General features: G+C 39.4%; 2 protein-coding genes across 9 annotated transcripts; one reads left to right on the top strand and one right to left on the bottom strand.

Annotated features, from left to right (window-relative positions):
* Nucleotides 1–1590: 1590 nt before the first annotated feature.
* MYEF2 (myelin expression factor 2) lies at nt 1591–20536 on the top strand. Of its 8 annotated transcripts, none has more exons than XM_030954993.1 (17): nt 1591–1883; nt 6388–6617; nt 7827–7879; nt 9151–9158; nt 9270–9363; nt 10225–10416; nt 11068–11221; nt 11628–11677; nt 11764–11827; nt 11974–12075; nt 12278–12328; nt 12430–12471; nt 12743–12841; nt 15087–15158; nt 16379–16581; nt 16692–16743; nt 18482–19381. In XM_030954993.1, exons 1-17 carry the CDS (start codon nt 1684–1686, stop codon nt 18643–18645), a joined length of 1830 nt encoding a protein of 609 aa, XP_030810853.1. In that variant the 5' UTR covers nt 1591–1683; the 3' UTR covers nt 18646–19381. The 8 variants fall into 8 exon arrangements, with proteins under 8 accessions (XP_030810853.1, XP_030810852.1, XP_030810855.1 ...); XM_030954992.1 differs by having other exon boundaries at nt 12430–12474; XM_030954991.1 differs by having other exon boundaries at nt 1619–1883; nt 12403–12471; nt 18482–20536.
* SLC24A5 (solute carrier family 24 member 5) lies at nt 19030–27754 on the bottom strand. The gene is made up of 9 exons (XM_030954999.1): nt 27706–27754; nt 27276–27455; nt 25920–26003; nt 25727–25830; nt 25310–25410; nt 24272–24555; nt 23111–23317; nt 20240–20341; nt 19030–19692 (listed from the first exon to the last, which is right to left on the bottom strand). Exons 2-9 carry the CDS (start codon nt 27340–27342, stop codon nt 19370–19372), a joined length of 1272 nt encoding a protein of 423 aa, XP_030810859.1. The 5' UTR covers nt 27343–27455; nt 27706–27754; the 3' UTR covers nt 19030–19369.
* Between the last annotated feature and the right edge of the window lie 236 nt (nt 27755–27990).

Here is a 27990-nt window from a genome sequence, read left to right as displayed (position 1 = left end):
TGGAAAAAACTCATGGATCAACATAAAGGCAGTTGAATAAAGCAAAGACTGTGTGTGGAAGCCAGGAAAACAGATTTACTCTCTGTTTCCCTTTAGCAGGCAAGGTTCAGCCACTTCCTGGGAAGCAGTACACACAGCAGTTGCTCTGTGAGACAAATGTCATAACAAATGCCCTCTGTCCCCACCATTTCATCTCCTTGGCTTTTGTTGCTGTGCAGATGTCATACGGTGTGGAATATCCCTTTGGATAGTTTGGGTCAGCTGTCCTGGCTATGTCCTGTCCCAAGATCTTGCCCACCCTCAGCCCACTGGTGAGAGGGGAATGTTGGAGACACAGCTGCGATGCTGTCCCAGCAAACACCAACGTGTTACCAACTCCTTTCCATCTACCAGTGCAGAGCACAGCACTGAGGGCTGCTCTGGGGAAAACTGACTTCGCCTCAGCCAGACCCACGGGCCCAAAAGGCATACAAAAGTGGGGAGGCAGCAATTGAAACAGCCAGTAGATTATTCAGAACAAGTGGGCAAAACTGTGTGTAAGAAAGTCAGCAACTCCTGTTATATCCACAGGCCATCAGCACAGGAATTCAGTGCTTGGTGCCATAATATTGCTTTAGGGAGTGGAGGATTCCAACACCTGAGATGATCTGTGCAAAGCGCAATCAAACAGAGGGTCTGGTAACCTGAACATGGGAATTACTCCCCTTCATCCCAAAGAAGTGAGAGCTGTAAAATGTAATGACAGCAATATCAAGCAAACATTAACTATTCCAGCAGTGATCATTATCACAAATACCAAGATATTTATCTAATTATGGTTAATATGTGAACAGCATTACATCTCTTATCAGACCTCTGGACATGCCTTTCTACCTTCATCTGGAATGGAGGTTACTGGGGTGTTTTGCAGTAGCTTTGAATCACCCTTTGGTAAACAAATCTCCATAACACATTCCACATGTTCACAACAACAGGTGCAGCAAGTGAAGATATCATTGTTTTATCATTCTTTTCTCTGATCTTCTCAGAGCCTTCCCTAGGACAATGCCTGCTGCTCTCTGTGGAGAGAGCTGGAGCCAAAGTCTTGTGAGGAGCATCTGAGGGAGTTCAGCCTGGAGAAAAGGAGGCTCAGGAGGGACATTATCGCTTCTGACTGCCCGAAAGGAGGATGTAGCCAGGTGGGACTTGGTTTCTTCTTCCATGAAACAAGTGATAGGGTCATAGGAAATGGCCTGAACTTCCACCAGAGGAAGTTTAGGTTGGATATTAAGAAAAATTTCTTCATGGAATGGGTCGTCCATCACTGGCACAGGCTGCACGGGGAAGTGGTGGAGTCACCATTGCAGGAGGGATTTAAAAGACGTTAAGATGTGGCAGTTGGGAACATGGCTTAGTGGTGCACTTAGCAGTGCTATAATAAAGCGCAGACTTGAAGATCTCGGGGTCTTTCCCCACCGAGTTGTTTCTGCGATTGTGTGATTCACTGCCTCAGTGAGGACTGTTGCGAGGGGCAGGGCCTGCCATGCCCGCCCCGCGTCGCCATGGCAACGCACAAAGCCTCGGCGCGCGTGCCCTCCCCCGGCCGCGAGCTGCGCTCTCGCGAGACTTGGCGCGGCGCGGCGAGGCCGAGGCGCTCGGGGCCCGTTTCAAACCGGCGGTCGCTGGGCCGCGGCCCGGCACGAGATGGCGGAGAGCGACAGGGCGGAGGCGGCCGCGCCGCGCCGAGCCGAGGAGGCGGCCGGCCAGGCGCCACAGCCGCCGCCGCAGCAGCAGCAGCAGCCGGCACCGCAACAACAGACGCCGCAACAGCCGCCGCAGGATGAGGAGGCGGCGGCGGCCGCGGCAGCCGGTAGCGGCGCGGGCAGCGCAAATGGCGTCAAAATGTGTGTGAGAGCAGGGCCGGGAGGGCGGCGGGGGCAGCGCGGCTGGGCGGCGGTGGGAGGAGGTGGCCGGACCCCCCCTCCCGCCCCCATGGCTCCTCCTCGCCGGGCCGGGGCCTGGGGGCCCCTCCCGGGCCGGGAGCTCGGGGAGGCCGCGGCCTGGGCAGGGGGCGGCTCTGGGGCAGCGCCGCTGAGGGCTGGGCGTGCGAGGCCGCCCCGCCGGGCAGGGCTGGGCTGGGCTCCGAGCCCCGGGCTCTGCTACCTGGCACACCGGTTCCCACGGGATACCCGTCCAGGAGTGTTTGCATCGCTTCTGGTGCCGGTTACGTTTCCACTTCTTGCCGAAACGGTGTTATTTAAAGCCGTTGAACTAGTCTTTGTTTACGTGAGAATGGTAAGACAGCCGTATAGTAATTTACTTTCTAAAAACAAACCCCGCACATGCATACATGGAGTTTTCTTGGAAGCTGTAACATTTTCATACACGGAGTATGTAAAATTGTGCTTTGTATAGTAGGTCTAAAAGGAACTTAGAATAAGGGAGCTGGAAATACCGGCTCTCTGGAACAATACCATGAATAACTTTGTGTGCGTGGTTGTTCTTGATGTCAGGCTTGGAAGGTTGTCACTCTTTACATGAGCTAGATTTTGGCCTCAGATCGTTGGAATTTCAATATCTCTTCCAATCTCATTCAGATCTTGGAGGGAAAATACATTTACAGTAGACTTACTGTTACAGTACATCAAAGCTGCTGGCGTCTGTGAAGTTTTGACATGTTCTAAGCAGCCCTGCTCTGATACTGTTGTGTTTTAAAAAATGCATATGGGATCATCTTCAATATAAAGCTGGAGGAATAAATATGTACTTCATTCCTTTACTTGACTCCCTGTAAAATTTAGTTTAGTTTACAAGATATAAATTCCACTTTACTGTAAAATGGAATTTGTGGATTTGTTTTCTTTTTCCCTAGTCTGGCCCTCAGCTTCCAAACTGCACAGATTAGAACTGAATTTCACAGGATGATTGTCACCCTTTTTGTCCTTTTTAGGCGTATAAATTTTATTGCCTTTTGAGGTTGCTGCTGTTGAAATGAGGTATTTTCTGTGTATCCCTCCTGTCAACAGTATCTTCTTTTCCCTCCAAAACCTCACAAGCAAATGAAAAATCCCAGTCATTCTGCCTGGTAGAAGTCACAACTTGAAGTTTGACAGTAATGAGGGGTCTTGGTAACAGAGATTCAAATCTTATTCTTTCACATACAGTTTCTAATCTTCCCCCAAACGGGTTTACAAAGGATTAAACTATGAGTCTGTGGGTGAAATGTATTACTTAAAAAAAAAGATTTTATTAACCTGGTTTGCTTAGCATTCAATAAACTGGAGAGGAATCCTGACTCAGTTTGCACACTTCTCCAAGTTTTTTGTATTGGGCAGTGGAACCATTCAGCCCAGAAAAGCTAAAGTGATCCATGTGCTTTGAAATCACATGTTGTGAACTTCTTCCATTTCTGTCTGCTTATCTTATTATGGACACTTGTGAGGAGGAGTAGAAGTTTTTTTTTAAAAATTCAAGTTGAGGGCTTTCATGTTGATGCATCTTGTGCTTATTATTTATAGGCTTCTAGTTTTGCATGTGAAAAGCTTGTCTTTTGTCTTCAAAACTTGATGGAAAGTTTAAAAGCTTCTTCTTTTCCAAAAGGTATAATTGATCTTTCAAATCAGTGAGCATATGCACTTTCTATGCACTATTTTTTTGAAAACTACTTGTAAACATCATTTTTCCAGTCCTAAGAATGGTGGTGGTCTGTGATTTCACAGGCAAATATTAATTTATTGTATGAAATATGTAGCTCATACAAAAAGTAAAGATTAGAAATTATTATTGTTTTCCCCCATGAAAATGTTAGTTTAGAATTTCTGAGTCTCTCTTTTCTGTGGTCTGTAGGTGAGTAATGTGACATTGCTTTGAATGTATTTATGATTGAAATTATTGTTAATATTCAAGAAGGAGGGTAGGAGTTGTGAAAGGATTTCTGCCTCCAGCCTGGCCTGTGTTGGTTTTGGCAGATGAGTTTTGCAAGAAGGATTGTTTCTTTAATTAATCCTCTATTTTCAGCAGCCTGGCAGTGATTCCCAGACCAAGTGCAGGGTGGCTTTGTTTCCCAGATTCAGGAGTTTATGCCCGGCTTGTATCTTCTGTGCTCTCTACTGATTTGTACAGCCAGGTTTTGTAGAGCCTCTGGCTTCCCTGTTTGGAGACCTGTCTCATCCTGTGCACTGCATTGAGCACCAAGGGGCTGTTTCATAATCCTTTAAGCAGGAAAGAGCTTAAAAGGCTGAAGAGAATCCATTGCTCTAATCCTAAAACTTAAGGAAGAACTCAGATTTTTACTAGGAGTCTCGTTGGGCAGGAGTTTTGCATTTGCAAATGGGGTTGGATTGGAAGGAGCTGATCTGACTGAAGACCTGATACTCTGCTCTTTGCCTCCTCCCTTGAATCCCTCCAGTTGCTGCATTGTTCCCTTCATTTCACTTCACTACACAGCCACAAAAAATTGTGTTGTCACACAGGATGGTGTGGAGGAGGGATGATGCAGAAGGACTTGGAGAAAGCTTGAACCAGATAACATGTTGTTGGCTTGAGATGTTTTAAATTTTACAAATACTTGCCCCAGGGGAGTATCCCTGCATTTCCCAGTTGCTAATCCACTCTTAATCCACATATAAACACAAGGACTGTGAAGTTAATACCATGTGACTATTTCAAAATTGGGGAAAAAGTCAGGGGAGAAATATGGATGTCTTTGAATGTACTCCTCCCTGAAAAATGCCCAGGCTTGAGTAGATAATACATTCAGCTTCATGAAAAGCTCCTTGCATGTGCTTTTGAGTGCAGGACTGCCACTTCCTCACTGTTTAGTTAACTATGCAGAGAGCTGAAAACTTGTCAGTTAATCAGAATCACTGGTTTTGCCATATGTTGTGGTTGTAAAACTGAAATGCCTGAAACCTTCCAAAGTGTCTCAATGAGATAAAAACTAAGCCTTCTGAGATGTGAGAAATATAGTAAAGATAGTGATGTAATTTAAGAAGGAGGGTTCACAATAATTCACTTCTGTCAGTCCTGAAGGACATCACCTCCTAATTGTTCTAAATCAAGATGCTAATTCTGGCTTTTAAAAATACATGTTTCTGTAAAAGTACTTTTAAAGTTTATCTTTAAATAGACAGTGATGTGTAGTTGAAGATGCTAAGTAGCATCTGTTTAGTGGATCACATTTGTGTGGCTTTATTCAGTGGATTCTTTCAGTTCAGCAGTTCTCCTTTTCAAAAGTAACAATTCAGGCTCCTTGAGCCTCTGTTGGCATGCTAAATGACCTTGTGATAATAACAATATCAGGAATGCTGAAGAGTTGCAGATACTTCTTCTCATTCTGTTGAAAATGTATGGTCTTACTGAAGTTGACTGCTGTAGAAGAAAAGCAGCCAATTTTCTTGTATTTTCATCTAAAAAAAATAATATTTTAAAAGGAGGATTTCAGTGCTGCTGGTGAAGTTTTGAAAGACTGAGGGCCAGGTGTCTGCTTTGTTGTTTTTAGTGGATTAGTTACTTAATTAGTCTTAGATTCATAGCATGGCTTAATACAGCTGTTTCCTATGCATTTAACAAGTTTTCAAATTCTAGTAGTGTTAGACAGTGAAACTGAAAAAACATTTGTTGTTCTTAGTTGGATTTTAATTTCTAACAGTAGTCTGGCACAAATTGTGAATAAAAATCATATATGGGGTAGATAAAACCCATATATAATTTGATATAAAACCTGTTGGAGTTGATTTTGATATATTATTATTCCATTGAATTAAGCATCCCGAGCTGTTTCAGCTCTCAAGCTTAGACTGTTTCTACTCCCACTTCTGTGGTGAATATCCTGTAACTTGTCCAACTGAGGTGTGAAAATTACCAAAGCACCAAGGCATGGGTATTTTAGATCATTTTTCACTCTTTCTGTTTTGGTCTTTGTAGTAGTTTCACAGTTCCATCTTTCTGAGTCTTGACAGACAGGATGTGGTGGCACAGGTTGCCCAGAGTCTGGATTCCCCAACCCTGGGAGTGTTAAAAGCTGGATGGAGCCCTGAGTAAGGTGATCTAGTGCAATGTGTCCCTGCCCATGGCAGGGGGCTTGGAATTAAATGATCTTTAAGGTCCCTTCCAGCTCTAACCATTCTAGAATTCTGTGATTCTGTGAAATGGAATGAAAGTGAATCAGTAAGATGTACTTTCTTTACTTAGCATTGGAACATTTTTTTGTTCTTGATAAAGCAGTGTATTTTGGAATTACTCTGATAGCATGAATTTATTTTTCCTAATTTGAAAAGCAGCATTTGACATCCTGGGAATTCCAATAGCATAGGAAATTCTCAGTTATATAAGTTGGAAGTGGGATAGTCTAATGGTCCAACACAAGACTTAACAGTGTTTTTGTTTGGATTTTTGTTTTTTATGTAGGGATAATGATGAGACAGCAAAAGAAGGGAAAGCACCTGTGAAAGAAAAGTTTGTTGCAAAAGCAAAGGCAATCCCTTCTCTTGGAAACAAGAATAAATTCCACCCCTATGCAAAGGAGAAGAATGCAGGCTCTGGAGACAAGAAGGCTGTTAATCGCAATAGAGTTTTTATTAGCAACATCCCGTATGACATGAAATGGCAAGCTATTAAAGACCTGATGAGAGAGAAAGGTAACTTACTCCTTGTAATACACTTCGCACAGGAACCAGTGGGGCTTAAATGCAACCCATGTGTCCTTTGAGCCACACAGATTTGATTTGACTTTTTTTGTTTTGGGCTGTACTTGATACATCTATCTCCCTTCCCCCTCTTTCATCCGAGACAATTGCATCGCAGGGTAGGCTGGGTAAATGAAGTGCTCACAATCTTCTACCACTCTGGTGTGATAGTAGAGAGTATATGCATGACCTCATGAGTTCTTAAAGAGATTGTGTTTTGTCTAGTTGTAGTTCTTGTAGATTTTTTTTTCTCTAAGGGCTTTTGTATTTAAGCAACACATGAAGTGTGTTAACCTGAATAATAAGGGATGTCTTTCAAAAGTTGTTTTGTATTTCTTTGGTGGAATCTGGCTGTGGCATTAACTTTGTCTGCATTGTCACTACTGCCATGACTGTTTGCCTGGAGCTTTGTATTAAAAGCTTGTTCCTATTGTTGTAGTTCTGCTAGAGAAACCTGACTACCCCAAAAATTTTATTTTAAATTTGGGGTAAAATAATGATAACATATGGATTTTGTAAAAAGTTAGTTCTGTGTTTTCCTTGAAAAATTGATTCTTCAAAAGTAATGCAAAGCACACTTGGCTTTTAGGCTGTGAAAAATGCCAGACCCCCCCTTCTGTAACTGCTGGCTTATCTGTTGTAAGGTGACGTGACTATTTGATTGGTTTATTTACTTAAACTTCCTACTTTAGAAAGTGAGTCGCTTGCTGTGAAATATTTGATGTGTAAATTTGGTTATTATTGAAGGCAAACTTTTGTTTGAAGATATTCAGGTAGAAAGTCACCTTAAAACAGGTGTTGTGAGTAGGATGATAAATGTAACACTTTCAGTGAACATTGACGTTTCATTTGTTAGGTTAAGGGACTGTGTATATTTGAATTTGTTCACCAACTATATCATACTGGCCAAAATATGATCTGTAGTATGAATTAGGTTAAATATAGTTGTTTGTTTTTAGCTTTTGAGAATGTGGCTGCTGCATATTTCTGAAAATAGCTAAATTATATAGCCATTGACAGGAGGTATGGTTGGTCTGGTTTTGATTGTTGGTGAATAATAGGTGATTCTCTGTAGACTTGTGCACAGGGGCACAGTAAAGAAAGATACTGGTGTTTAAATGCATTGTCTCTTGGTATTTTCCCTTTGTATGTCTTATGTAGTTGGTGAGGTTACATACGTGGAGCTGTTTAAGGATGCTGAAGGAAAATCAAGGGTAAGTGCCGTGGGCAACAATCTGCTAGAGGTTTAAAAGTTCCTCAGCAGTTTTATTTTTGTATAATACCTGTACCAGTTATTGGAAAGTAAGTTTCATTTTTACACTGATTTTCATTAAGGTAGCCTTGAGGATTCTGTATTAGAAGTAGTCTGACACCTTCATGCAACTCATACTAGTTGGTTGTAAGGGACAAAGTACTTCTGTAAATGTTAACAAATGGCTTTTACTTCATCCTTCTTTTTAGCCAAAACCTTTGTCTTGGTACAAATCTGTTTCATATAAAGGATGTTCAATAAACCAATCATTTTATTTAAATTTTGTTAGTGTAGTATGCTCTTCTTGGGGCCAATAAGTATAAAATGTTAGCTAAGAATATACTGGGTGAAGTGCCTGATTTCACAGCTTTGCAGGATTGGTACTTTTAAACACTGGCTTAATGTATTTACTTTCTTAAAACTAAATGGATGGAGATGGTTGGTAGCCAACAGAGTGCCAGCAATGAGGCACTAATAGTGAAGATTGTTAAAGCTCCTTTGTCTTCTTAATAATAGTCAAAAGTTTGGCCAATAGCAGCTCCAAACCTGCAGTGAAGAACATGAGAAATGCAGGTTTGAGTCTTAACTGAGGTTGTATCAATTGTTGTAAATTACTTTGTTTAATATTTGTTAAAACTAAAATATGCTGTCAGCTTTGCTATGCTTTAAGAAATCCTCAACTCTTTGCTTGATTAGAAGGATGCTGGTGCAGTCAATAAGGTTATTTTCTTATAAGGTAATTTCTCAATTATGTTGTATTACTGAAGACGTATGCAGACTGCTTTTTCATTGTAGTGGTGTACTTGATGTAGGTAGATTCTAATTTTGTAGTTAGTGGAAAACTTGTAACGATGTGATGAGTGTCTTGATTGGTTTTTGGTTCTGTTTTGGGGTTATTTTCTTTCCACCCTTCCCACCTCCTCTTCCCAGTTGTCCTTACATGGATCTGTGTGGCATTTTTCCAATTCTGGTTTGACTCAAAGAGCATAAGAGACAATGTATTCTCTTGCATTTGAATGGTATGTATGCTGAGAAAGTAGTAGAAATTCAGATTGGCTACCACTATAGAGCATATATTATGGATTTTGAAGCTGAAAATAACTTGTATAGTTACTTAACAGTGAGCTGGGATCTTTAACTGGAATCTTCATTCTCTGTCATGTGTGCTGACTGACTTCTTTTTTTTCTTGCTTGTTTTCTCTTTACATATGATGACAAATCTCGTGGATATAGGGTTGTGGGTAAGTTTCTTTTTTTATGTGTGTAGAAACACACTGCTATCCGAACATTCTATTAGATTTGGCATGTTCAACTTTATTTTAATACTCTAAATGTTTTGCTCTCTTTCTAAGTGTGGTTGAATTCAAAGATGAAGAATTTGTTAAGAAGGCATTAGACACTATGAACAAATATGATCTTAGTGGAAGACCCCTGAATATTAAAGAGGTATGTTTATTGCTGCTGTTTTGGATTTGAAATAGTGAGGATACTAAAGCTACTGAGATGACCATACAGGATTTTGAGAATCTTAGATGTGCAATTTCCAGTTTCATTTTTTGTGATTTTTTTCTTAATGGGCTGAACTGCCTGTTGCCTTGCAGAAGGTTGGATGCTATGCTGAGTAAACTGACAAAAAGCATGTCCTAAAGTCAAAATGATCTAATGCTGTTTTTTGTTAAAACAGCTTTATTTCATATTCTTACCTTAGGGTTTTTCCAGCTTAGGTAATCTATGTTTACATTGTTTACCTGCTTCAAAATATGACACAGAATGAGCTAATTATTAGACCACTACGTATGTGCAAAAATGGGGCTGGAAACAGAAGTTGTGCTCTCTGGAAAGTGAAGTAATGTCAATATTTCTATTGTAGTGCTGTAATATGATGGTATCTGATGCAGTTCTTCCTATCCTTTTACAATTTTAATAATGGTATTAATAAATAATACAAAACCACCACCTACTTAAATTAATTCAGTTCTTGGAAGAAAGTGCTAGACTGACAGTCCTTTAGCTTGAAATCTTTTCTACTTGTCCATAGGCTAGGTACAGCATGTGAAGTGGCAGTGCACGCTTCCTCAACAAGTGCTTTGCCAATATGCCTCAACCCTCATCTGAAAGGACCCACCTCTAGAGGTGAGGGAATTAGGGCTCCATGCTAATTCAGTTCATGATCCCTCTGACATGGACAAGTGTATTTATTAGTTGATAATTTTGATGGGTTTATGCAGAGTTTCAAATAGTACCATTTTGTTTGCTGCCAGTCTGGTTGTTGATGGTTAAGTGGCTTTGTTTGTGTCCACATTTCAGGATCCTGAAGGGGAACATGCTCGTAGGGCACTGCAGCGGGGAGGAGGGCAGTTTCCAGGAGGACATGGACCTGATGCAGCACCTGGAATGATGAATTTACCACCTTCTATTCTTAATAATCCGAACATTCCTCCTGAGGTTATCAGTAATTTGCAGGCAGGCAGGCTTGGATCCACGATTTTTGTTGCCAATGTAAGTTTAAAACTTAATGTTTGATCTTTGTAAGACATCTTATACCTGTGTAATTCAGATTTAATATAAAGAGGAGGTGGAAAGGATTTACAGTTAGTATAGTGAATTGAAAATGTTGGGTACGTATTCAGATTTTGGACATGGAAAGATGCATTAAACTCTTGAGACTGACATGCAGTTCTAATTATTGCGGTCATCTGTTGATTCAAAAATATTTTATACATCTTTTCGCTATTTACAATTGCATTTTTTTTTTATTAAATATATATGTCAGTGTACTTAAGTTTATCTTGCTAGTTACTTTAGACTAACACAGTAACGTTCCAACAAATGTAGTGGTTCAAGTTCTTTATTAGCACAAAAGATTACTGTATTTATATGAGGTTTTGTGGAATTTCAGCTGCTCTTCTCAAGAAGCTACCCAATGGTTGTATGTTAATTAAAATAAAATACATGTACATATTGTACATACATGTTCAAATGGTGATTTTTTGCACTTTGACGCAGTGTGTGTATTACAAAATCTCAACTATTTACAATTTTCAACCATTTTGTCAGTGAAGATTTAACAGCAATGCAGAAAATCTCTTCCAAATGTATTAGCAGAACAGAGATGTGCACTGAAATCACTGATGTATTTCTGTGTTTAAGCTTGACTTCAAAGTTGGTTGGAAGAAACTGAAGGAGGTATTCAGCATTGCTGGAACTGTGAAGCGTGCAGACATCAAAGAAGATAAAGATGGCAAGAGTCGAGGAATGGGGACAGTTACCTTTGAACAAGCAATTGAAGCTGTTCAAGCAATATGTATCCTTGGTTTTGGAAAATAATTGATCATATATTGATTAGTCTTTAATGGATCTAGCAGCATAGTTTTGCAAACAGTGCTTATTTGCCTTGTAGCTATGATACAGGGACTAGAGTGTAATACTGTGCAGATTACATTTGTAATGCCTTAATTTACTACTTAATTCTAGTAGTTCCTCATGATGTTGAAAAAAACTGAAATACCTGGCAGTGTGACAATTGTGAAATTAACTTCAGTGTACCTAACAGCTTGTATTGCATCTCCTGGCCCTTGAATTGGGTTTCTAAAGCTAAGGCAGGAAAGATAAGACTCAGTAATTCTACAAAAATAGAATAAGTTATTACATTGATTCTTCAGAAACAGTTAAATTGCCTTCTTAAGACTCCTTGACTTGCATTTCTTCAGCTATGTTCAATGGACAATTCCTGTTTGATAGACCCATGCATGTAAAAATGGTAAGTTGCTTTTATTTCTTTCTGCTTGATATGTCTCTGCCAAAACATTGAAAGGATCATAGCATAACATGCTTGTTTTTTGTCAGGATGACAAATCAGTTCCTCATGAAGACTTCCGTGTTGTGGACAGCAAAAGCTCACAATTACCTCGTGAGTGCCTGCTCTGTTTTCTACTCCTTGCACTTGGTATATGGTGATCCATGTTTTCACACAGTTTAGTAATGCTTTTGCTTACTGTGGTCTCTGTGATACAGAGGAAGGTCTCTCTTCTGAACATAGATTTTTTTGTTTTTGAGGTGGTCTTGGTGGCATTGGTATGGGACTTGGACCAGGTGGACAGCCCATCAGTGCAACACAGCTGAGCATGGGTGGTGGAATGGGGAGCATGGGTCCAGGAGGTAAATCCATATTCTTAATTTTTACGTTTACAGAGCTAGTTTAAAAATTTTAAAGTTTAAAATTGTCATTTCTGTGTTGCAAAAATGACAGACTTTTGACAAAGCAAGGCTTGTCTAGCGTGCTTTTGAGATTTTAACTCTGTCTGACTTTTTAAAAATCCATTAGGGTGTACTAAGTGTTGTTTATCTTTTTGGTTTAAAGGTATGGGAATAGACGGCCCAGGATTTGGTGGAATGAGTAGAATGGGAGGCGGTACGTGCAATGAAGTTTTTTGCATTAAATATTTCTTTAATACTGTATAGAAAACACTTTTCCTTATTTTGCAGGACTTCCTGGATTTCGTGGGATGGAAGGAATGCCTAACATGGGAGGATTTGGAGTCAACCGAATGGGAGGTAGTTGAACACCGTTCCTGTACACCTACTAGTTTGCTAATATTTAAAAACTCTTCATTTAGGGGTGGGTAATATAGATCAGTTCAAAGGGAGTAGTTGCATGAGTGGAGGCCCAGGAGCTGGCAGGGGAGTTGAGTGTGTAATAGGTGCCTCTGACTTGTGCATTTGACTCTCTTCTGTTTAAACAAGCGGCTGTGAAACAAGTGTTGTAGGAGCATCAACTCAGATGTGAATAACAGAATATTCCTGATTTTTGCTTTGTTCTTCCCAGAAATGTTCCGTGGTGGAATGGGAGCAAACATGGAAAGAGAATTTGGTCGTGGTGACATGGCACTGAACCGTGGTTTTGGAGAGTCTTTTGGAAGGATGGGTATGGTAACTGTTAAATTTTCTGTGACATAGTATTGGAAGAATTTTGCTAGAAGGAGATCTGGTTTCGTTTGGTCATCTTCTGTCTCCTCTCCCCCAGTCATTACTGTAAGGATGGAATCTGAATGTTCATTACAGTCACCACTTAAGACAGGGGTTCAGATGTGGAGGGTTTTTTCCCCTCTGTAAAATATAAATGAAATAGCTGTTTGAGGAAAGCATTTATCTTCATACTGTATATTTTGTGGGGTAATAAATCCGTGGGGTGTTGAAGTATATTCTTCTGATAATCCTGAACACGGTGTCCCATGTACAGCCTTTGTAACTTCCATGAGCCTGTTTGCAAATTCATGGTATAGTACTGTTTCTACTGCAGATCAGGTAGCATTGGACAGGAGTGCTGGATTTTGGTGCCCTCAGTTTTTGTCCTGCCTTCTGAGCTCCTGTAGCTCAGAATGGTGTTTATTGGCCTCTTCTGTAACTGAGCCAGGATTATTTTGTTTGTAGATAATGTCTTGTTGGCAGTGGGGTTCCCTCAAATGAGTTACTCTTCCATCTTCAGAGGCGTGGAAGAGCTCAACAGCAGAGCCTTCTTGCCCTTTGTTACTATGCTGTTACCTGGGTGAATCACAGAATCCCTTGGGCTGGAAAAGATCACCGAGTCCAGCCTTTAACCCAACACTGCCAAGTCTACCACGAAACCAGGTTACCAAGAGCCACATGTACATGTCTTTTAAATCCCTTCAGGGATGGTGATCCCACCACTTCATTGGTCAGCCCGTTCCTATTATTGACAACTCTTCCTGTGAAGCATTTTTTCTAATATCCAATCTGAACCTCCCTGGTTTAACTTGAGGCTGTTTCGTCTTGTTCTATTGCTTGTTACTTGGTAGAAGAGACTGACCCCATGTCTCTGCAACTTCCTTTCAGATAGTTACAGAGAGCAGAAAGGTCCTCCCTGAGTCTCTTCCTCTCCAGGCTGAGCACCCCAGCTCCCTCAGCCATTCTTCACAAGGCTTGTGCTCCAGAGCCTTGAGCAGCTGTGTTGCCCTTTTCTGGACACACTCATGTGCCTCTATGTCTTTCTTCTTGTAAGGGGCCCGAAACTGAACACAAAATGCATTATAGGAGACAGCTGTTCTTCCTCTTCCCTGTTTCTTGTACTTTTCCCTTCATTTGCCACCTTGAAAGAGAAGAACTGCTAAGAGCATAAGGTTCACCTGGTCTAAAAGCTGATTTTTAAAAAAAAATTTATTAGTTGAGGCAAGAGAAAAGCGTAACTGTTGTGTGCTTCTCTTCAACAGTGATAATTGTGTAGAAGTGGTAAGAACATAATAAGCTTGTCCTTTAAGCTAGTCTTAATGCCTTGGAATGAATGTCTTAGAAATCAAGTGTATGCTTTCACTCTGGCTACTTGCATAAATACCTGAGTGTTTCCTGAGTGAAAATGCAAGGCCACTTAAGTTATAAATGTTTCTGCAAGCAGTAGGCTTCTGAGTCTTCAGGTAACATGTTGGTTTAAAAATTTATTAACATGGCCACTGTGAGAAACTGATGGGGGTGTCTTTCATTCAGTAGATCAGCAAGCTTCAGTTTACAAACTATCAGTGATCTGCATATTTGAATAGTGTCCTGAGAGCCAAGATTAGAGATTCCCAGCTTCAACTTAAATTATGGAAGGAAATTGTAGGAACTTTTAATAGATACTGTGTTTGATCAGGGAAGGCCCTGATGTACTCTTGTTACAGTATTTAGGTTAATGGTATCTTAGAAAGAAATACTGTGAAGGCATTTGGTTTTAGTAACCTTCAGATCAAGGAAGGTGTCTTTGATTGGGCTATAGTATCAGAGTGGAATTGAGGATGTTTGATTTGCAACAGAATTGTTGACTTTTTAAACTATCAAGTTCATATAAGATGAAGCCTTGAATTTTGAAGTTGTTTTGCCCAATGTGGGAAATGGCCCATTTAGTTTTACCATGTTTGTGCTGCTGGCAGGCTGCCAGAGGGGAGAAAAGCTAGAAAGAAATCAGAGTAGCTTAAATCCTGAGATAGAAAAGGAGAAACTAACTTTACTTAGAAGGTGTTCCTATTTAGTTTATGTAGTAAAGGCACATGCTCAAGTGCCCTTATAGAAAAATATTGCCAGGTAACACTGAGAACAGTGCACTTCATTAGCGTGTGCTTTGTTTTTTTCACTAACTGGTGGTTTCAGTGTATGTCACTTCATTATTTTTCTCTGTTTAGGTGGTGCAATGATTGGTGTTTTTGCAGGAGGAATGGGAGCACCTAGCATGGGCCCAGTAAGATCTGGAATGAGTAGGTTAACTTGTTTCAATAGAACCTAAATGCATAGGCCGTGTAGCAATACCGTGTACACCTGCTTGTATCAGAGGAACTTGGTGTAGTGTAGTGTCTTGCTGTTGAGGGGACTAGAACTCTGTTGCATGTGACAAGTCTAACAGTTTTCAAAGCTGTTTTATTGAGGTAAAAGTTCAGAGGAAAACTAGCTAATACAGTCTTTCCCTAAATCTTAGATTTGGAATGGTTTCAACTTCTAGTTTGGAGGGAGAAGTGATTAAGGTAAACTTGTGTTTCAGAAAAAAAGACAGGCAGAGTTATTTGAGTAAACTTCATGAAAGCTGAACCTCAGTAATGTCATCATTGGAATAAAAAATCAGCCTTGAATTTCAGATTATCCCCCAGTTTAATTTTGTGCAAAGCTCCAATACTGAGTTTGTATTGCAGCAACTCTGAGTTCCTCAGGCTAGAGCAGATGAGAAACTAAATCTTGCTAGTGCCAATCTTAGAAGGCATAAAGCTTAAAGAGAGGGTCCCTCCTGAATGATCTTGATAGTTTTACTGTTCATTAATTTTTAATTATGAATCCAGAAGTGTTAAGGTATTTGAATGCTATTGCTCTTAGTTACTTATATAAATAAATTAATACATTTTATTCCATGTGTGTACTTTAATGGGGTTTAAACCATGACACATAGGAAAGTTCATGCTCTTTACAGTACTTGCAGTAACTTCTGTTCTTGGCAAAAAAAAAGCCTTCTCTAGAAGATTTTGCAGTTAGGTGTGGGCGCAGCTGCATTAAGTTAAGCGGGATATAAATGAAGGAAGCCAAATAAACAATTGTATATCTGGTCCAATTATCTGTATCTGTGTATTGCCACAATTATTTATTTGATCTTTTTGGTAAAGGTATCATATTTTTTTAAATTAAACAAGACAGACTTTGAATTCTTGTGTTCGACATTTTGCTACATTAGATGGTATGACTAATAGCTTGATGCAGTTTGGTTTTACTATTTTAGAACTGACACTATATATCTTGTATAACTTTGTCTTAAAATACTAGCCATGCTCCTCGATAAATCACTGTGCATGTATAAAAGTTATGGTTTATATTACAGCACTTTTAATAAAAGTTATTCTTCTCCTGACACAAGAACTTTATTTTGTCCCAAATACTTGTATGTTTATTACTAAAAGGAGATTTTATTTTATCCTCAATTTCTCTCTCTGTGTAGGTGGTGGCATGGGTGGCATGAACAATATGGCTGGAGGAATGGGAATGGATCGGATGGGCTCCGGTTTTGATCGGATGGGACCTGCCATGGGTGGAGGCCTGGACAGGAACATGGACATCGATCGAGGATTTGTGCCTGGCCCGATGGGAGGTGGCATGAGAGAGAGATTAGGCTCTAAAGGCAACCAGATATTTGTGAGAAATGTAAGCAATGAAATATATAGGAACCACAAGCTTATTTTGTGGGTATGTTTGATTACATGCTCTTATTCTCATTGTAATATTTTGTTACCAATAATACTTTTTTATTTTAGCTTCCTTTTGACTTGACCTGGCAGAAGCTAAAGGAGAAATTCAGTCAATGTGGTATGTATATGAACCTTACCCCTGTTCATCTCTATGGACTTCATGTGTTGCGTGGTATTTATTAGATAACAACAGGAAGACTGTTGTCTGACTGTGAAAAAGAGTCTGGCTTGCTTAATTTTTCTTGTTTCACCCAGCTTTCTTGAGTTATATAAATAATCTTTAGGCATGACAGAACACAAGACCAAGGTACAGTATGTGCTATGTTGGCTCTGAGTGCTCACTTGCTATGAACTTTAACCTATTCCTTTAATAAAATTACTCTTTGATTTTTTTCTTTTTTTGACGTATTCCCTGGCCAGTAAAAGTATATAATGTTGTGTTTCCTATGAGTTAAATATATGCAGGAGCCTGGATCTGTCCAGGTCATGCATTACTTTAGAAATGGTGCTGCATCAAATCAGAGTTAGTAATTTTGCCAGTGTAGTGTTACAGGTTTTATACATATGGATGATCCTGATTAGCGTATTTGCAGGCTGTATGTTCCCCTTTATCTTAAGAAATAAAGGTTTGCTACAAATATTCAATATTTGGTTTTATCTAATTCAGAAAAGTTGGTATTTTCACAGAAATAAATGAAAAATACAGCTTGAGTGTCAAAATACATGTTTTGAAAACACATTTTCAGAACGGAGAACTTTAACTGAATTACTGGATGACTTCTTATTTTGGACAGACTGAAAAGATAAATAATCTAAAACATACTACTGATGCCTAAGACAGTCATCATACAGCTGTTTAGAGATTTTGCTATAAATTAGACCTTGCAGTTCAATTATGAAAAATTACAAGGTGTTGATGTTTTCTTTGTAGATGGAAGCTATAGCACAACAGGTTCTTTCTTTTTTTTTTTAAGTCTTAACCTCCTGGGCAACTCTCAGATAGTTCAGTATTTTTTTTCAGTATCTCTGTCAGCTAATAGATGTAGTAATTATGTTCAGTTGCTTTTAAGAATTATAAGCAACAGATTGTGTTCATGTCAGTATCATAAAAAATACAAAGACTCTTTCCCAGTGTACCATTTCTTTCAGTGAAAGGACAGTCTTACATGATATTTAAAAATAAAAGGCTTTGTATTTCAGGGAAAAGTTTTTTCTTCCTAGTGATGTTCAGGGGCTCACAAGGGGTGTGCTACAACATACCATAACCAAAAACTCATTAGCTCCAGGGAACTGAACATTCTCAGAGGTACATACTTATAAAATATTTCCTTATGAGTTGAGTGTCCAACCTCAAGGAAGCTCAGCAGGAATTGGATAGTGCATGCTACTTTTCCACCACTCCCAGCCCGGTAACTTTAATGTTTTAAAGGCTTTAATTTTGCTCTGCAGCTTCTTACCAAAAATGCTTTGTTGTAACTATTGCTTGGTATGTTTTTGTCATGAACAGGGTGGACTGGATTAAGCTACAGTTCAGTTAATGCCTGTCAATACTCACACTTTTGTCAGTATGAAACACAAACCTTTCCCTGAGTCTTACAGGGCTCTTTGTTTCAAACTTGAGGTCAAATATACAGGCACGCTTCAGGAAAGATTTGAGATAGCAGATCTGGATTTGGATTCTTTCCTGTTTTGTCTTGTGTCACCTTGCCTGAATGAGTAAATGTACCATCAGTCTGAAAGTGCCAATTTCTTATGTTCCCCTAGATTATACTTAAATTTATTTTTCTACTACTTCTGAGTTAAGATGTTAGTACACCGAGGACTTGAAATAACTGCTGTTTAACTTATTTATTCAGGTCATGTAATGTTTGCAGAAATAAAAATGGAGAATGGAAAATCAAAGGGCTGTGGAACAGTCAGATTTGACTCACCAGAATCTGCTGAAAAGGCCTGTAGGATAATGAACGGCATAAAAATCAGTGGCAGAGAAATTGATGTCCGCTTGGATCGCAATGCATAATTTAAAACTGTGTGTTCAGGAACATTCCTATGTCTGTTTAGCTTCTCTGTCTTAGTAAGTCATTTTTAGTAACATTGTATGCTTACAAAAGCTGTAAAAAGGAACTTTTAAATCCCACCAGCCTTTAACAGTATAGTGTTTAATATACTGTGATACTTGTTAACTGAATCTTACTATGTTTGGTTTTTAAAGACAATTCGCCTGATTTTTGTTGTTTTTTTAGAGACACTGAGCACCTGCAGGTCCCTATAGACCGGGGATGCTTTGGATGCTCAGTGCCTTTGGAAAATTAGGCCAAGTGTCTCTAGTCATTCAGTTTAAATGAATGGTTATACTGTTTTTAATAAAATAAGCCATTTTCTCTGTTAATCTCCAGATTGCATAGTGGGATTTATTTAGTGTTTTCTGATCTTTTTTTTCCCCGCCAAATGTATGTATCAACATTGTAATGTAAGAAGTAGATGTCTTTTTCAGAATTTTGGTTTTATATGTGCGTTGTAGTCATACTGTAATTCTTGACTCTAAAAGAAAGGGCTCCAATTAGGCTGTGATGTTTTTGTTCTACTTGATATTACTTTAATGACATGACTTAGTTCTGTATATAAGATTTAGAGCCCAATGGGAGTTTGGAGTTGTTTTTTTTAAATTTTATTTTGACTAAATGAAGAAACTGATCTTTTTCTCCTGCTTTTATTTTTTTCATCAGCATAATCACTGATTAAAACTAGTTACCACAGACCCTTGTAGGATTGTTTCCTATGATGCCAAGTTCATATAAAATTGATAATACAGTAAATACTAAGTATAGGACAAGACAAATTGTCCCCAATTTTTTATCTATTTTCCAGCCATTCAGGTGAACTGCCAGAAAAATGAAACCAACAGAACAGATAAGAGAAATGGCTGTGTATGTCAGACCACTGCTGTTCACTTCTATAGGTCCTGATGTATTTATGAAGGCAGTTTTTATAAACCAGGGTATTCCCAAACAGAGCATATCAAATACATTGGATCCGACGATGTTAGACATAGCCATATCTCCATTTCCTGTAAAAGAAGAAATACAAATAAGTTGGCTTAATTGTATTGCATGAAATTGCCAAACTGTTTTGGAGGAACAGACTGCCAGCCCTCAGTTTCTCACAGAGCACCCTTTTCAGATTTTGCATTGGAAGAACTATAGTCACGATTCTACAGAACATGGGTACCACAACCATAAAAAGTCTCCCTAAATCACCAGCATCTGCACAGCTGCACTTAAAATTAAGCTAGACAGCCTATTATAAAATCCATTTATGCTTAAAATACTGAGACCTACAGTTGTGTTCTGCAGTAAAACTAATACATAATCAACAACAAATAAACCAATCTAGAATACTTCTCTGAGATACTCTGAGAAGTTTTTAAATGTCTGAGCCACAACTTTTTCAGGTAAGCTATTAATTTATTTTCAGTAAACTTAAGCTCTAGAACCTGAAGCTTGGATTTTGAGGTTACTCCTTGAATTTATCAAAATGTTGACTAGAATTCTTTCTTTTTGTAGTACCTTTTTAAACAGATCCATTGGCATGAGCCTAAATAGTAAAATCTTTACCTTTTCGAGCCACCAGCACACTTGCAACTGTATCTGGTACACTGGTTCCTGCTGCCAGTAATGTGAGACCCATGACTGACTCTGGGATTCCCAGCGTTTCACCTGCAGTTGAGAAATAAGGGTAGAAAATGCAAGTGTGGTTTTAGTTAGGGCTCATCCACTGAAAGTGCTTTGGACTTTGTTTGCTGGAGAAAGAATCAATAATCATACAGTAATTTCATATGGAATGTATCAGCTAATTTAACTACATATGAGGTGACTGAACCACAAAGCAGTTAAAACAAAGAGTAACAACAAATATCCTTTCCTTGTTCTTCAAGTCTGCAGTGGTCAAGACAGTAGCAATTATGATTTTTTTCTTGCAGATAAAGTTTAAATATCTAACAAATTACTATTCATTTTTTTCCCCTCAACTTCTAGAAAATACTATAGTCTCTCACAGCTTTGGGCATCTCCTTGTTAGTGTTCAAAAGTCTCATGAAGCAATAACTTATAATCATTCTTTTTAATCCCCTCAGGGGGAGGGGAATAAGCACATGAATTATCTTGGGGAGGACAGTCATTAAGATACTATGAGAATACTGTCTCAACTACATGCCTTTACCATTTCATTCCAATTAGAAAGTGATTTGGAAGAATCAGAGTGCGGAAATTTTTATATGACTTGTAAGTACAAGTATCCCCTTAGAAGTGTGAGTTCCTTTAGGGAAATACTCGTTTAAATTTAAAGAAAAGTTTTAAACTGTTATTAGAAGGATGGCTTATTTTTCCCTAATCTCTATTTTTCTTAGCCCCAAATGTCCTGTAAACGTATTAATTTCTAACTTAAAATACAGGGATTCTTCAAAACTGTTTCAGCAGTTGTACCATTCAGATGCATCAATATGCTGAAGTATTTGATACCTCTAGTCAAGCTACAAAGTAATTAATTTTTCTTAAACATTTTTGTTCACTAAAAAGTATCTTAGTATTTTTTATTGTTGAAATCTGCGTTCTTACATGAAATATTTTGACATATTTAATAAGAGCAGTTTTATTTAAATAAGAGGCAGTACACTAAGCTAGGTCAGCAATGCTTGTCTATTACTTACCAGCTTAGTCTAGAGCAGCCCAGTAAATTTATATTTGAAACTGTTGATTTCAGAGGTACTAACATGATCCTGTTGCAGAATTTGTACTCTTTTTATCCTTCCATCACTTCTAATAGATTTGTAGGGTGAGGGACCAACAAATCAGCTTTTATAAATCATCCAGGCTGGAAAATAATGGTTCAAACCAAGGTGAAATATGAATGAACCAGCCTTATGTACCCAACGTTAGTTTCTAGCCCTCTGAAGGTTATAAGACAGAATATAAACTCAGGAGAAGTTAATTTTTTATTTTATTAGATAGATTTATCTTCTATTTAATGTGTAGTGGTTTATTTTCTAGCAACTGACCATTAAGACAGAAAAGTCTTATTTTTATAGGCTTTTGTTAATTTTGTGTATTAGTAGCAATGTGTTGCTATAAGTAGTTGAATTTTCTTTGCCAGCAACAGAAAGATGTACTAAATTAGGTTTGTTCTTGACCATCCCAGTTTAGTGCCCAGCTATGATACTTTTGTGACATTCTGATAGACTGATTATGCAATGGTAGAACCTTTGAGTTCTCAACCTTCATGAGAGCCTGGACTTGAATATATTGTGTGTTTAACTTGTAGTGTTTTAACATGTAAATAGAATGTAATTTACCTAGAAGTAGTGGGCCAAAGACCCCAGTACTACCTGTGATGACTCTGGAAAGTGAACTAATACACTCTCTGAATCTCCACCATACCTACTTTCATTTGAATTAATGCTTTGTCTTGTAGAACAGCAATAATGTTGACTTGAGTCCTGTTTCAGAGGCTTCTAGCATCCAGACAGTGAACCCTTGCTCTTTGGGTACAAGTGGAAAATTATTTAACCAAGGAGTTAACATGGTGGGTATAATATCCAGTGATCTACTAGTCATTTCTCAAAGGTTACTGAATGTGTAGGTCTGCTTCTGCGCTGAACAAGGAGTTATTCATATCTGAACTAGTAGAAAGCTTGAGTAGGATTAGTGAGCTATAATGTGAAAATGGCAAGGTTTGAAAAATTTCTGTAGAGTTTGTTTCATTTTCTGCTTGTTCTTAAATATAAAAACTGGATGTCTTTCAAGCTGACTGGAGAAACAATGAAATGAGGAGACCTTTAATACCTCAAAGTACTTTTAGGAGATGGTTTTTACATAAAAGTCCATACCCCTTCTCTCACTTAAATGCAGTCCTTTTACTGCCCCACTTTATGATGCAGATTTGTAAGAGGTCCACATACACACACTCCAAGAAGGTTTATAAACACATTTGCAAAGTGTTTTGGCAGTGAATTTAATGCCAAGTCTCTTACTGTAACATTTGTGAAAAACACAGGTATAGAAATTACGGATTTTTTAAAAAAACTTTGACCTCTAATCCCAGTCTTAGGGGACTTCATGTTTGTCAGCCTTCAGCATGACAAGTTTATTGCTGTGTGTCTAATTGCTTTGCTTAATGAAGCAGTTCAGTGTAACTCTGTTTTTAAAAATAGATCGGGTTTTTTGTAGCTACATCAAGTTCTCCTTCATGTGATGGTAAGCAGTGGGAAGCAGCTAAACTCTATAAAGTGTTCCATCATTGGCTAGAAGAGGGTGGCAAACTAAGCAGTCAAATATAAGTTTCTGGTTTTTTTCTTTGTTTTGTTTTTTACAGCATAGTCTGAGTTGCTAAACTGACTTTTAAAGGGAAATCTCACAGGGACCTCACAGGGAAACCACACAACTTTTTCAGTGATTCTTGACTGGTATAGCAACACCACTTTAGGTACCTACCTGCTATTGTTACCATCCATACAAGAACATAAGTTATTGCAGAAATCCATGCTGCTGAAATTAAAAATGTCACCATGAACCAGTTCCTCCAAAACTGTCTTCTGCAATCTGGTATAGTTAAATAGAGTAGTGTGATAATAGGAAGGGATAACACCCACAAAATTCTCTTCATATCTGCTTCAGGCATGGTAAAGACATTTGGATGATCTGTTGAAGAAAAAGTAACTTTTAAATTGTAGCATTAAGTTTGAATCCATAGCATACAGTATGTTACTGTCCTCTACTTGTGAGAATACTGAAAAAAAGGTGAAAAATACTTCTTCCTCAAGTTTCAGCTGTAGTATTACCCAGTACCTACATCTGTCTGGACAAAATTCTGAAATCGGGTTACTTCTGGGGAGATTCTGCTTGGACACAAGAAAAACATTTTTTTCACAATGAGCATAATCACCAGTAAAATAATCTCCCCACAAAGTGGTGATTCCCCAGTGTTGGACAATTCTAAGATTCAGCTGAACAGGTGCTGGCCCATCTGGGACCATGCTTTTGCCAGGAAAGGTTGGACCAGATGATCCTTGAGATCTCTTTCCAGCCTAATATTCTAAGATTAAAATGTTTTTTATTACATCACCAGGGGTCAACTAAGGTGGATGAAAAATGAATTTCTTTATAAGGGTTTGCCCATAGCATTTAGCAAGAGTAAGTACCAACTGCTCTTTTTTGCCTAAGTGGAAACATGACCTGTGGCCACATCACAGCTATCCCTTTCTTTTGATATTATGCATATTTTGGGCTACCAACCTGCCACTGTCATAAGGAAACAGTGTCTATTACTACAGTACCTGTGTGGCTTTCAGCTGATAGTGCATTTTACAAGCAATGTTGCTGAGAAGTTTCAAATACATACAACAAAGACAGAAGTTCTACTACAACACAAATGAGCAACTATCCTTGCATTCCTCTAGCAACTGACTTCATATAAAAACCATCACTCTGATTTTGCTCAATGTTATATTCCAAGTTAGAATAATTATTTACTTAAATACTAGGCTGGAGTTCTTTTGTGAGCAAAATCTTAATACTGTCTGAGAATCTGCTGTTGATAAGAATTGATGCAGACAGGCATGCAGAGTGCTAGAGACAGCTGTAACAAACCTGTACCTTCAGAGATTTCATCGAGCCCGTGTAAGCTTGTTGAAAGTTGAGAGTAGTCCAGCTCATCTTGAAAAATTCCACTGTCTGTTCTTGACTGCTGGCGCATTAGAGGTCCACTCTCGTCCCTCCATCCAACCAGTGGCTGTTGCTCCGTGCTCTCTTCCATGGCTTTTGTAAAACACGTGCAGCAGGGACTGAACTTTTTCATGAGGTATTGGTTGATTTTAATGTCAAAACATAGTACCAGAATATAACACCCATATATCAATAATAGGGATGCACTTTCATACCTAGAATGAAAATCAAGTTTTATATAATACGTAGTATAAAAGAACCCAATTGTTGGCATAAGAAGAGGGAAGATTTGCATGAATAGCAGAAGGAGAACACACAAAAGCATCTATTTGCAATTGTATGGCTAACGACATGGAAGTTTGTGAGTGTCCCCATGTCTTTCAGCAGTTTGATTAACTCCCCTCCTCTGCAGAATCTTGTTTGTGTATTGTATAGCTGCATGTTTTTTCAGGGGATCTTACTGATTGAACATTTTCCTGATATTTGCAAAATTGAGTCTTCATGTGATGCTTAAATTATAAACTTCAAGAGACTTATTGCTGGACCTGACTGTCTTGTTGAGGTAACAGGAGTTTCAGTGTTGATGGAGGAGTTAAAACATCAGAAACTCATTATCTCCTTCTGGCAGACAAATGTTTTTCTGAACAATGCTGGTATGAAAGGAAAGGCTTAAAAGGAGTAAATGCTGAACACTAATTGCCATGTCAGAACACTTGTGATAGAAATTGTGAAGTCTGTACAGGCAAACCTATGCAGGTCAAACTTCAAATATGCCCGAGTTTGAATGTTTAGGTAAATCTTTACAAGCATTGTGACTTTTTTTTTAAAGCCAACAGGATGTTTATTTCAGTTAGTGAACGGCAGTTCAGGCTACTTGAAGTTTGGGGCTTGGGGATTTTCATTTGTTTTTCAAAACACTGTCTCACAAATCTCCAGGCAACAGGAATTCAACACTACTTGTGCTCTTACCAGTAAATTCTGCTGTCAGATATCATCGCAAGCACCGCCGCTGCACTGATGGTATATGCCAGGCAGTCTCTGAACAGCGGCCAACAGGACAGCCTCGAAACCTGCAGACCAGTCATGTACTTTTCTTAAACCTCTCTGTAATACTTTCACTAAGTGCTGTAAATGCTGCATCAATATGTTGTTTCTATATTATGTAAAAATTAAAGATTCTTAGGAATGACTTAAGTATGATATTTAACAAGTTAGTGTTTTTAAAAACTTTCATAGCAAGTTATCTTAAAACTGATTACATGCTGGTTTTGCTACTAAATAATAAACTTGGCAGTTGTCATAGTAAGTCTCTCTTGACTTTTGTTGGCAAATGAGAAAGGATAACTATTTGGCCCTTAGGAGCAGAACTATCAAAGTTATACATACCACAGTGGAAAACAGCCCACAAGCTGCAGAAATACCAAGAAGATTATATATTGCTGATCCAAGGATGGTGCTGACGCCGATATCTCCCTTTGTCACAAAAGCTCCTGTAAGGAAAATTACTCTCTGGTGTGTTTCAGTTTGGCATGCAAGGAAAAGAGCTCTAAGTTATAAGGAGTCAAAACAGATCTCTTACCTAGAAAAGCAGTGACGAGCTCTGGAGCAGAGCTTCCAGCAGCCATAAAAGTTGCTCCAGCTACATCCTGTGAGAGGCCAAGGCCTGAGGACAGAACAAAAAGAATTGCTTAAAAAAAATTGATAGCGCAGTAACCTGTACCCTTTAGTCTCACTAGTACATAATGTTAGCTACTACGACAGTTTAGTAGATTATTTTCATACAGTCAATGCATTTATATGAGATTCATAAAGTAAAATAATGAAAATTAGCCTGATCTATTGGGCTAGTTGATTTCTAACTTCATTACAGAAATTAGTTTAAATGTCTTCTAAAATCAGCATCTGTATGCAGGATTTAACTGTGTTTCCTGTTGGTAATAATTATGGGGAAATTCCATGGACTGTAGTGTGATATTGCTGTATGATCATATCAGTTTTATCTATCTGTCTTTCAGGGAAATTTGTACTATTGTGTCTTCACATACCAGAAACATTAGTTAAATTCAAACCATGGCTGTGATCTTAAAATCAAATTTTCATTTTGTATGGACAGTATAGGAGCCTGTGTGTTGCTTAAGAGAAATGAGATTTTTGTTCTGGCAAATTGACTTTCTGGAATGTAACTTACTGTGTGGATCAAGTCCTGCACACCAAGTACAGGGACATACGGCTGACCATGGCAAAAGTCTGACAAATGCTTATTTATCATCAACAAACAAAACATCAGCTTATGGCAGTGTATAAGCTTACATTTGCTGTAAGTGTTCTGATTTGGAGGGGTTTTCCAGTTCAGGGATGAGTTTCCCTAGGGAATTTTGTTAATTCTTGGCAGCGAAAATCTGAACTCCCTGCCAAGACCATCTCTTCAGTGGTCTGCTGGAGCCAGGGGAATTATTGCAGGTTGATTAGATTTCTTAGAACCATGGTAACCATAGAATTCCTGTCCCTCCTGTGTCATACCTTTAATATGTTAGCAGTAGCTCATCACTACTTTAAAAAAAAACCAAACCCTAGAAAGAGTTTTGGTTTCACCAACCACCATCCCTCCTAATTTTTTTCTATTACAAGTAGTTACCTGGACATAGTACTGTGCAACTCAAAGTGAAATTGTCAGTTTAGTTAATACTGAGGAATCTTAAGATTTTCCTCCAGGCAGAAAGAAAGCAAATATTAAATGAATACATGTGCAGTGTAATCACTAGGTTTTTTCAAGAGAATGATCCTGTGTATCAAATTAAATATTCTATCGACACATCTGTGCATGGAAAGTGAAACTTGTTTGGTTTTCTTTCAGAGCACTCTGAAGCTTTTTAAAAGAGAAAGTTTGATGCCAAGCTTCTCAGTTTTACAGGAAAACAGTCAGGATGTCACTTACATTCACTGATGATCTCTAGGGAAGGTAGGAAGTAATCATCGCACACAATGGACACGGCCAAAAACATGTACAGTATAATTATGAAGTAGATAACGATTCCTCCATCCTTCCTCTCCTGCGGTGTGAAAAATCCTTCAGGAAACTCTGATGAAGACGAGAGGATGCAACGTGTCCCGTTTTCTGAAAATTGAGCGCAAAAGTGTTACACATCGTGTATGGAACCTTCCCATTCCTCAGGCCCCGGGACGTCAGCGGGATTCGAGCTCCGCTGGAGCACAGCAAGGAGCGCTGCAGCGATGCCGCCAGAGCGTCTGCACACCTGCGGCAGGGCAGAGGCGCCCGCGGGACGGGCTGTGCAGCGCTCGAGCGGACCCCGGTGCCCTCCCGGTGTCCCCGGTCCCCTCCCGGTCCCCTCACGGTCCCGCCGTACCCGCGGGGTCCCCGGGGCGCTGGGCCCGCGCGCCCCAGGCCGCGAGCGCCGCCAGCAGCACCAGCGCCGCGCGCCGCCGCGCGCCCGCCCGCATCGCCCGGACTGCGCGCGCGGCAACGGCGCGAGCGGCTCCAGCGCGAGCGGCAGCGGCGCGAGCGGCGGCCTGGGCGCCAGCGTCACGTGGGGCCGCGCCCCCCCCCCCCCCATCCCCGCCCCTCAGGGACTCGCCCCATCCCGCAGGGGTCCCGCTGTCCCCAGATTCCACCGCCCCTCAGGGACTCGCCC

This window comes from Camarhynchus parvulus, chromosome 10, assembly GCF_901933205.1.
Source record: "Camarhynchus parvulus chromosome 10, STF_HiC, whole genome shotgun sequence".
Lineage (NCBI taxonomy): Eukaryota > Metazoa > Chordata > Aves > Passeriformes > Thraupidae > Camarhynchus > Camarhynchus parvulus.
This window is presented reverse-complemented; position numbering and strand designations above follow the sequence as displayed.

Bases quoted from the DNA above. Each gene is read 5' to 3' on its own strand.
- MYEF2 (XM_030954990.1), top strand. From the start codon at position 1,684: ATGGCGGAGAGCGACAGGGCGGAGGCGGCCGCGCCGCGCCGAGCCGAG. The intron at 10,417-11,067 runs GTAAGTTTAAAA...TCTGTGTTTAAG, and splicing joins CCACGATTTTTGTTGCCAAT to CTTGACTTCAAAGTTGGTTG. The intron at 16,582-16,691 runs GTAAGCAATGAA...TTTTTATTTTAG, and splicing joins ACCAGATATTTGTGAGAAAT to CTTCCTTTTGACTTGACCTG.
- SLC24A5 (XM_030954999.1), bottom strand. From the start codon at position 27,342: ATGTTTTTGGCCGTGTCCATTGTGTGCGATGATTACTTCCTACCTTCC. The intron at 25,831-25,919 runs GTAAGAGATCTG...TTTTCCTTACAG, and splicing joins GCTCGTCACTGCTTTTCTAG to GAGCTTTTGTGACAAAGGGA. The intron at 19,693-20,239 runs GTAAAGATTTTA...CTTCTTTTACAG, and splicing joins TGTGCTGGTGGCTCGAAAAG to GAAATGGAGATATGGCTATG.